Here is an 11353-nt window from a genome sequence, read left to right as displayed (position 1 = left end):
AAAAGTATTGTATGAAAATAAATAAAATTAAAAAAAATAATACTGGTATGTAAAGGAAAAGTAGGGAAGGGGCTAATTTAAAGATAGGAGACGAATATTTAGAAGAAATGGCTGATTTTTGGCATCTAGGAAGTCAGATAACACAGGATGGAACGAGAAGTAAAGAATCGCCTTCAACAAAAAGAAGTCACTTATGCTATATTCGGAAAAGATTGTTAAAGGTGTGTGCCTGGAGGATGCAAAACATGGACTGTGGACGAGGTGGAGATGAAAATGTTGTAAGTGTTCGAAATGTGGTGTACAGGCGAATGATGAAGAAGTATTAGAAAGAATAAAAAAACAGGGGACTCCATGGAAGTCAATAAGAAATAAGCGAGATAGCTTTGTAGGACACCTTCTCAAACGTGAAGGGCTAGTCAGAGACATATTAGAGGCAGAAACAGGAGTTAAGAGGAGTAGAGGTAGGCCTAGGTTAGATTACTGTTCGAAAATAGTTAAGGATGTAGGTTGTTCTAGTTTTAGGGAAATGCGAAGATTAGCTCAGGATAGGAAAAAGTGGAGGTGCGTGTCCAACTAATCTTAGGACTAATGACTTTATGATGATGATGATGATGATAATGATATATTTAAGACTTGTCATGAACTTAATTTAAGAATATTTGATAGATGGAATTAGATATTTCAAAACTATATCCTTATACATTTCGAATAATAAAGATACATACATTAAGCCAGTCGGTAAAAAATTAATCCAACAAATCAATATACATATATCTACTTATAATAAAAGTAACTGTAGTTTTAACGTACGTTACGCTAAAGCTCCTTAACCGAATCCCACAGCCTCATGAGGGTAAAATGGTATGATGGCTTTCCATCCCCCGTCCATGAAGAAGATTTCGGTTTTCAGCAGCAGGGGTTGGTTTCAAAGATATGAGGATTAAAAGACTATCGCCTCAAAGGACTCCGTATATATAGAGTCAATAAAATTGTTAATTGAATTCCGACATCTGGTCACAACGTTACAGAATATCACAGATTCGTAAAACCCCTGCATCTACATGATTCGATAATGTTTAAGAATTTTCTAGAAGATTGATGTACGTTCCGGAATGATAACTAATTAATGGCTAAATTCAGAAATGTGTAACTGTTGGTTGAAAGATAAAGAAGAGACATGTACAATGTGTAAGGAGGAGAACTAATCATTAAAGCATACGTATGTATATATGAAGAATACATTGAAAATAATTTAAAGATTGTTTAAAAAGGCTTTAATTAGTAACGGCAATGGGTGAGATTTATAGTGGAAATAAGAAGATGAAACAAAAAAGAAAATGCAATTTAATTTAAGGGTAGGTTGACTTGTAAATAATGTGATAAGTTTGTCTGTTTTTGAATTGTAACGAATACTCTTTGAGTTTAACAGATCATATTCAGTCGCAATGATTTCGTTCTTCATCTTGCTTTTACTAATCGTTACTAATCTTTGCTCTATTTTAATAGATTTGTAGATGGGATAAAATTTTTCATTATTTACAGGGAAGCATCTAGATATTCACAATCAATAAAAAACAAAGTGGCTAAATGCGAGTCAGTTCCCGCACAGAGGGTTCTGTAGTTCATCAGTCACGAGACTTAATTCTCGAAGATTTTTCCCTCTTTTTCCGAATATATCTTAATTCTCCTCCAAAATGAGACCCCAAAGCGTACAATTAGAATATTACAATTAATTTTTTTTGTGATCTAACCACAAATTTACGGTTTTCAATTTTTTTCCTTTATATAAGACCCTGCTTCTTATCAAATTCTTGGTCAACGAGAAATGCCTACCCTATAGGTTTTGGCTTCCTTGCGAAGTGATCATGTATGGGTTCCTTTTTTCTTTTCGGAGTACAGAACCCTAAGAAGAACAAATAAATGAAAGTCAAATGTCAAAAAAAACAGATATTCGTATAATTTAATTAACAATTACTGTCTTGTATATTTCGTTACACTCGTATTCCCGCAATAAGTATTAAGTGCGTACAATCTCCAAGTATATGCGTTGGTTAATTCTGTATTGTGGGGTAACAACAAACGAAGCCAAAACTATGACTCGACACGTGCTCGATCAAACGGATGCAGCTGCCGCACTTTTTTCTTTCCGTAAACCCTATTCTTCCTAACAATCGGTTATCCCCCTGTCGTCATACCCTGCTCCGAGTTAGGAAACTGCGCACCGCTCGAAGGGATACCTACCTATTACAGCATCGTTCCTTTACATCCAAGGGTATTCATATAATATGTGTAAATTCGTATGCGTGCTTTCATCATCAATCTCTTCAGAATATTTTCCCTTCGCGAGCACGTGCGTTAAAACCCATCAAACAAAACACTTTCTATACGTACGACACTGACAGGTATAAAATGTACCAACTACCATGCAGTCGTAAAAAATACCCGTTGTAAAAGGAAACGCAGAAAATACGGGATGTACACTCACCATCAAGTTGGAGGGTTAAGAAAAATATACCTACATGCACTTAGGTGCAGTACAATTTTTTTTTTAATTTAAGAAGAGGATCAATGGGTAAAAAAACTAATTAATGCATCAGGTACCTATAATGGTAACTAGCGCAATAGTGTCATTTAATTGCAAAAAAGGTATCGTATTTTTTTTTTAATTCATTACCGTATGTTCACAACTCATGTTATTGCATGGGGTGGCTGTACTCCCTCACACAAACTTATGCTACAAAAATTGCAGTCTAATTTACTTAAAATTATATGCAATAATCAGATTGTAATCACTTAACTTGGATCAACTTTTTGCATTAAAATGTCTTACTTATCATTACAATGAGTTAAAAAAAGTTTCAGCAAATCCAACAGTATTACTAAGAAGAAAAATGTAGATAAAAAGGTAGGTCGCAAAGATAGTTTTATTAAAGCTATTCAACTTTACAATAATATTCCAAATCAACTTAAGACACTTAGTTGCTCTATCTCTCTTAAATTTAAACTAAAAAAATGGTTAATATTACTTAAAAAATAAAAAAAATAAAAAAATCAATCAAAAATGATATAAATTTATAAATTTCATATGTAGGTGGACTAATATGTGTAAACCTTCATTTTGTTCTTGTTATATATGTATCTAATTTTTACTTGTTTAATTAATTTTAGTTTATAACCAGTTCTTCCCCCTCACCCCGGCCATTTTTATTGCTCAACTGTGACGTAGTGTCGGCCATCATTCTTTTNATAATACAAGTGGACTTTCACTTATCTAAGTTAGGCTCAAAAATAAAAGACAATATTGTTCACAATACATCCCTAGACAAAAATTTTGAGTCTCTCATGATCTTTCAGCGTCTCCGAGAGCGTCTCTTGCAGTCTTTCACAGTCTCTCAGTTATTGCCTAGGCGTTTTTATGGATCCCTCACAGTCTCTGTATAAGAGACTCGAATGATAAAATTGTTAATTCAGAGATTCGTCTCAATTGAGAGACTCGAATCTCTCGTAGAAAGACTGGGATCTCTGAAATATGTTGAACTGAGAAAATTTTAACCATGTCTATCGAAACACCACTTATTGAGAGATTCGATTCTCTTGTTCAGAGATTCGAGTCTCTCGTTCAGAGACTGGATACGAAATAAGGATCTCTCTATGAGCGACTCAAGTCTCTCGTTCAGAGACGCTAAACAGTTTTTTTGACAGTCTCTCGACAGTCTCTCAGCGACACCAAAGAGACTCGATGAGAGACGGAGACTTGAGTCTCGCTTTCAGAGACTCTAAGAGACTGAACATTTTTATCTCGGAATGAACAATTCTCAAATTCACCGACTACGAAAAGTTCGTGTTGTACCATTACAACAGTAGAACCAAACGTGTTTTGAAAAGCCCAGAAAAAATCTAAACGTATTGGATATATGTGTTGTATAATTCAATAATGTATTTACATACCATCTTCTTTATTACATATTAACATTTGCCTTTTACCAAAAAACGTTTTGTGAAGTATTAAAAGAATCAATCAAAGCTAAATATGATTATACTCTTATGACTTTTGGATTAAGTAGGTACTTTAGTACTGTGAAAAATCGAATTGGGCCCTTCTCTAACATTAGAAATACTGCAAATATTAGCATTATTCTATGCAAGCCAAATGAGAATCCAACATAGAGATATATCGGAACCAATCGGACAACGCAAATATCTCCAGCCATCATTTCATATAAATAATAATGTAATTTAAGTTCAATAAATGCAATTTAAACCCTTTGAAGGATATTCAGTAAATATTTTACCGTATTTGTAGAGGTAAATATCCTTAATGTTGATTACGATAATATAGTGTATTTTTACCTCGTTTTGACTTTCATTTATAATAATATCTTGAAGAAAGGAAGAAATAGAACAGAAATTCTGTCTCCTGGTAGACTTTTTGAGTACTAAAACAAATGGCATACAACCGTGTATTGTGTAATAGAAACAAAATTATTTAATAAAGTGAATATTCATTGAAAATGTAACAACCGTCGTAACCCGTAATAATACATAAAAAACTAAATAATTCACGTATTGAAAAAGTTCTGGCCAATTTTGTTTCTCTTTCCTTTATCTTGTCTGCGTCTGAGTAGAAATTTAAAATCAGTTGAATTTACAGGCGGCCGTAATGAAGCCAAAACAGAGTGCGTATGCGGGGGTGGTACTCGTTTATTCGCATATTCGTGTCATTGTTGAAAGTTTCATTCTTTGTCAGTTTAATTATTTCGTCTGTTGAAGAGGATGAAACTCTTTTGGGAGCAATAGAAGAGGAACGTAATGTAACGTTGTACGTGCCTAAGAAGCAGTGCCCGTGGGATGAAATGTCCTGTACAACGGGCTTTTCGAATGGCCGAGAGATCCGACCGACAACGCGGCTCTTTCTCCCGTAAAACAGAAGGTTACAAGTGCTTATGGATAGCTACCGAGCTCCCGAGATTCCGCATTCGAAATTGTACCTGGCACGGCCGTCTTATTTCGCAACGTGATTACTCTCGAGCTCAACAAGTTTCGCATTCTTTTCTCTTTTGTCTTCTTCTACGGCAAAATTCTACCTAACGACCTTCCTAACTTATGTGCATGCAACATGTCTGCAGAAATTAGATTTATGTGTATTGTACAAGAACGGTTTTACAATTAATTAACAACTGTGATTGGATTTGGTTATTAATCGACGACAAATTGATTAGCTGTATCATTAAAGACAGTACAACTGTAGGGATAGATGTGCAAGGGCAAAAGATTAGTATGCTTAGATTTGCAGATGATATAGTAGCATTAGCATCTAGCAAGGAGGACTTAGAAATAGCTTTAAATAAAATAGAAGCGGTACTGACGGATCAGTACTGTATGAAAATAAATAAATGTAAAATCAAAATACTGGTATGCAAGGGAAGAAAAAGTAAGGAAAGAGCCAATTTAAAGATAGGAGACGAAAAATTAGAAGAAGTGGCTGATTTTAGATATTTCGGAAGTCAGATAAGTCAGGACGGAAGGACTAGTAGAGATATAAAGCAGAGGATAGAGCAGAGTCGTGTCGCCTTTAATAAAAGGAAGTCACTTCTATGCTCGCGAACGGTTAATTTAAAAATTCGAAAAAGGTTGTTAAAAGTGTGTTTGGAGCGCGGCGTTGTACGGGTGCGAAACAAGGACAGTGGGCGCGGCGGAAAAGAAAATGTTAAAAGCCTTCCAAATGTGGTGTTATAGGTGAATGATGAAAATAACGTGGGTAGAAAAGGTTAGAAATGAAGAGATACTAGAAAGAACAGAAGAATAGAGGACTCTATGGAAGTGAATAAAAAATAGGCGACATAGGTTGGTAGAGCACCTTCTCAGGCATGAAGGTCTAGTCAGAGACATATTAGAGGCAGAAACAGGAGTCAGGAGGAGTAAAGGTAGACCTAGGTTAGATTACTGTTCGCAAATAGTTAAGGATGTGGGTTGTTCTAGTTTTAGGGAAATGCGAAGTTTAACTCAGGATAGGAAAGAGTGGAGGTGCGTGTCCAACCAGTCTTAGGGCTGACGACCTTATGATGATGATGATGAGTTTAATTTAGTTTGATGTACTAGCGCTATATTTAAGACTCATTACGGTATGTTCGTTATCTACGACTCATGCTGTTAAATATATGGGCACATATTGTTTGCCGAAGTGACTCCAGTGTATTGACACAAAATGCAGAATTCGGTGCAAATATTTATTGAGATCTCGGCTAATGAAATTGTAGCTTCCATTGGAATTAATATTCGGCAAACACATATACTAATTAACGCCCTACAATCTTGTTTACAAATGTCAAAATTAATGTTACCAATTGATATTCAACCTCTTGTAGTACCTGCCACAATTTCGATTTAAATCAAATCGTTCGACTGCCTATAAACTTTAGTGTAACAATAAAGTGGGCCATTGGTCCATAAAATTATGCTATACCTGTTTTATGGTTGGTTTATATGATCGTTTCCGATTTATAGTACTTTTTAAATCTAAAAAAAGTCTCCATAAAAGAAAATTAAAAAATATGGATTATAATGTATAACGTTAAATTTACTTAAAACTGTAGAGATGAGGTACAGAGATAGAATCAACATTATTAAAGACGGTGTAGATAGATACACAGGCACAAAAGATTAGTTTGCTTAGATTTGCAGATGATATAGCGATATTACCATTTGACAAGGAGTTGGAGAGGTAGCCATAATAAAATGGAAGCGGTATTGACAAAAAAGTATTGTATGAAAATAAATAAAATTAAAAAAAATAATACTGGTATGTAAAGGAAAAGTAGGGAAGGGGCTAATTTAAAGATAGGAGACGAATATTTAGAAGAAATGGCTGATTTTTGGCATCTAGGAAGTCAGATAACACAGGATGGAACGAGAAGTAAAGAATCGCCTTCAACAAAAAGAAGTCACTTATGCTATATTCGGAAAAGATTGTTAAAGGTGTGTGCCTGGAGGATGCAAAACATGGACTGTGGACGAGGTGGAGATGAAAATGTTGTAAGTGTTCGAAATGTGGTGTACAGGCGAATGATGAAGAAGTATTAGAAAGAATAAAAAAACAGGGGACTCCATGGAAGTCAATAAGAAATAAGCGAGATAGCTTTGTAGGACACCTTCTCAAACGTGAAGGGCTAGTCAGAGACATATTAGAGGCAGAAACAGGAGTTAAGAGGAGTAGAGGTAGGCCTAGGTTAGATTACTGTTCGAAAATAGTTAAGGATGTAGGTTGTTCTAGTTTTAGGGAAATGCGAAGATTAGCTCAGGATAGGAAAAAGTGGAGGTGCGTGTCCAACTAATCTTAGGACTAATGACTTTATGATGATGATGATGATGATAATGATATATTTAAGACTTGTCATGAACTTAATTTAAGAATATTTGATAGATGGAATTAGATATTTCAAAACTATATCCTTATACATTTCGAATAATAAAGATACATACATTAAGCCAGTCGGTAAAAAATTAATCCAACAAATCAATATACATATATCTACTTATAATAAAAGTAACTGTAGTTTTAACGTACGTTACGCTAAAGCTCCTTAACCGAATCCCACAGCCTCATGAGGGTAAAATGGTATGATGGCTTTCCATCCCCCGTCCATGAAGAAGATTTCGGTTTTCAGCAGCAGGGGTTGGTTTCAAAGATATGAGGATTAAAAGACTATCGCCTCAAAGGACTCCGTATATATAGAGTCAATAAAATTGTTAATTGAATTCCGACATCTGGTCACAACGTTACAGAATATCACAGATTCGTAAAACCCCTGCATCTACATGATTCGATAATGTTTAAGAATTTTCTAGAAGATTGATGTACGTTCCGGAATGATAACTAATTAATGGCTAAATTCAGAAATGTGTAACTGTTGGTTGAAAGATAAAGAAGAGACATGTACAATGTGTAAGGAGGAGAACTAATCATTAAAGCATACGTATGTATATATGAAGAATACATTGAAAATAATTTAAAGATTGTTTAAAAAGGCTTTAATTAGTAACGGCAATGGGTGAGATTTATAGTGGAAATAAGAAGATGAAACAAAAAAGAAAATGCAATTTAATTTAAGGGTAGGTTGACTTGTAAATAATGTGATAAGTTTGTCTGTTTTTGAATTGTAACGAATACTCTTTGAGTTTAACAGATCATATTCAGTCGCAATGATTTCGTTCTTCATCTTGCTTTTACTAATCGTTACTAATCTTTGCTCTATTTTAATAGATTTGTAGATGGGATAAAATTTTTCATTATTTACAGGGAAGCATCTAGATATTCACAATCAATAAAAAACAAAGTGGCTAAATGCGAGTCAGTTCCCGCACAGAGGGTTCTGTAGTTCATCAGTCACGAGACTTAATTCTCGAAGATTTTTCCCTCTTTTTCCGAATATATCTTAATTCTCCTCCAAAATGAGACCCCAAAGCGTACAATTAGAATATTACAATTAATTTTTTTTGTGATCTAACCACAAATTTACGGTTTTCAATTTTTTTCCTTTATATAAGACCCTGCTTCTTATCAAATTCTTGGTCAACGAGAAATGCCTACCCTATAGGTTTTGGCTTCCTTGCGAAGTGATCATGTATGGGTTCCTTTTTTCTTTTCGGAGTACAGAACCCTAAGAAGAACAAATAAATGAAAGTCAAATGTCAAAAAAAACAGATATTCGTATAATTTAATTAACAATTACTGTCTTGTATATTTCGTTACACTCGTATTCCCGCAATAAGTATTAAGTGCGTACAATCTCCAAGTATATGCGTTGGTTAATTCTGTATTGTGGGGTAACAACAAACGAAGCCAAAACTATGACTCGACACGTGCTCGATCAAACGGATGCAGCTGCCGCACTTTTTTCTTTCCGTAAACCCTATTCTTCCTAACAATCGGTTATCCCCCTGTCGTCATACCCTGCTCCGAGTTAGGAAACTGCGCACCGCTCGAAGGGATACCTACCTATTACAGCATCGTTCCTTTACATCCAAGGGTATTCATATAATATGTGTAAATTCGTATGCGTGCTTTCATCATCAATCTCTTCAGAATATTTTCCCTTCGCGAGCACGTGCGTTAAAACCCATCAAACAAAACACTTTCTATACGTACGACACTGACAGGTATAAAATGTACCAACTACCATGCAGTCGTAAAAAATACCCGTTGTAAAAGGAAACGCAGAAAATACGGGATGTACACTCACCATCAAGTTGGAGGGTTAAGAAAAATATACCTACATGCACTTAGGTGCAGTACAATTTTTTTTTTAATTTAAGAAGAGGATCAATGGGTAAAAAAACTAATTAATGCATCAGGTACCTATAATGGTAACTAGCGCAATAGTGTCATTTAATTGCAAAAAAGGTATCGTATTTTTTTTTTAATTCATTACCGTATGTTCACAACTCATGTTATTGCATGGGGTGGCTGTACTCCCTCACACAAACTTATGCTACAAAAATTGCAGTCTAATTTACTTAAAATTATATGCAATAATCAGATTGTAATCACTTAACTTGGATCAACTTTTTGCATTAAAATGTCTTACTTATCATTACAATNATCCTGATTCCTCAGAAGAATATCCAAAATGGGCTTAGGTTTGTTGGGATTTGCAACAAATACCTTCAAATAAAAAATATGATGTAAAAGACCATTTAAATCACAATGTCACTTCTGACTTACTTTAAATACATGGAAGGCTTCAAATTGTATATTTCTAGACCTCTCTTTTAACATGTTCATCATAAGTTTAAGATTGTCTGGATTTGAAATGTATCTTGTCATCACCTATGAAATTTTGAATATTATTGTTATTTAAATCTAATAATTAACTTTTAATCATTTACTTACAGAAAAATTATGTCTATCTAAAAGCAGCTCTCCCAAAAGTTTAAGGCTTTGACGACGAGTTACATAATTTTCAGAATTTAACAGCCTTTGGTAATGACTAAATACTTTATCATAATTTGTTTCTAAGAAGTCAGCACACAAAATTTTGTGGCGGGTAAGTAGTTCCTAAAACATTGAAAACCATTAGTGTGTACACAAATCTACCTTCATACCAAGAGTAAAATATACAAATCTAAAGATTAATAATACCTTAAATGTTGAAAAGGCATCTGATGCAATATCAAAAGTAGATACTTCCACATACTATAATATTTAGTTTTGTAATTTACCCAAACCTTTAGGCACTTACATCTTTATATCTCTGTACTTTTCGATTAATAAATAAATAAATAAATAAATGTGCCCATGCTGTTAAGTTTATTGTTTGCTGAAGTAACTTCTGCGTATTGATACAAAACGCGGAATTCGATACAAATATTTATTGAGACCTCTGCTAATGAAATTGTGGCCTACATGGGAATCTATATTCAGCAAACACATATACTAATTAATGCCCTACAAATTCTGTTCGCAAGTTTCAGAATTAATGTTATCAATTGATATTCAACCTCCTGTAGTACCTGACACAATTTCAATTTAAATGAAATCATTCGACGGCCTACAAATTTCAGCGTAACAATAAAATGGGTCTCAAAATCGTAAATAAAATCCGCCAAAAAAGTGTTGTTAACTATTTGTAATGCCTGTATAAAGAGGTAAAAACGCAAACAATACGTCATTTTCAATTTTCGTTTTTGTTAAATAAACCCAAAATAACTTTTAAAGCATCGTTTACACCACTAAAATGTGTAGCACCCCTATTACTACTAAAGCTTTTAAAATTATTCTGTACTAAGCATTTGTGATATGTGATGTCAGCGCTAATTTATTTTAGGTAATAATAATACATGTTTTATTTATATTAATTATTTACATTATCTATTTTATGTAAACCAGCAGAAGCCGATGATTTAAATTCAAAATGCCTTTACAAATTAATTGTAAGGGGTATATGGTGCCATCTAACATAAACTGTTCTACGCAATACATTAATTTGACATGTTAAGAGCCATCTATTCTTAGGAGTGTTAAATATTAGTTAACTTTAGAGGCCGTAGATAAGTTTGAAATATAGTCATGTAGAGTTCTTTATTAGAACTTTAAATGTAATTCAAACAATTGTTTGCAAAATATTTTTATTTTCAAATTAAATATCACAAAACAATTGTTTTACAGTTTATTGTATCCCCACCATCCACATCTTAAGCAATATTTCTAATCATAAATCTTATTTTACTTTTGTGGGTTTTATCATTACCAAACATGAGTACTTACATACCTATTATAAATAAATATAAATATTAAAATTACATTTCTTAACAAAAACTAGTAAATTAATAGGACAAGCAATTCTGGGAGAACATT

At 33.7% G+C, this 11353-nt stretch overlaps 1 protein-coding gene and 1 pseudogene across 1 annotated transcript; one reads left to right on the top strand and one right to left on the bottom strand.

The window, feature by feature from the left end:
* LOC108736328 overlaps positions 1-4922 on the top strand; it is a 113285-nt pseudogene extending 108363 nt beyond the window's left edge.
* A 4658-nt stretch (positions 4923-9580) lies between these two features.
* Positions 9581-11189, bottom strand: LOC112904320 (protein Mo25-like). Its single transcript, XM_025974073.1, has 5 exons — positions 11181-11189; positions 10139-10192; positions 9890-10054; positions 9722-9826; positions 9581-9661 (listed from the first exon to the last, which is right to left on the bottom strand). The coding sequence occupies exons 1-5, from the start codon at positions 11187-11189 to the stop codon at positions 9581-9583; spliced, it is 414 nt and encodes a 137-aa protein (XP_025829858.1).
* Between the last annotated feature and the right edge of the window lie 164 nt (positions 11190-11353).

The sequence above is a fragment of the Agrilus planipennis genome, unplaced genomic scaffold (genome assembly GCF_000699045.2).
Source record: "Agrilus planipennis isolate EAB-ADULT unplaced genomic scaffold, Apla_2.0 scaffold64, whole genome shotgun sequence".
In the NCBI taxonomy this organism is placed as follows: Eukaryota; Metazoa; Arthropoda; class Insecta; order Coleoptera; family Buprestidae; genus Agrilus; species Agrilus planipennis.
Note: the sequence above shows the minus strand (reverse complement) of the source record. Positions and strands in the feature narration are given on the sequence as shown.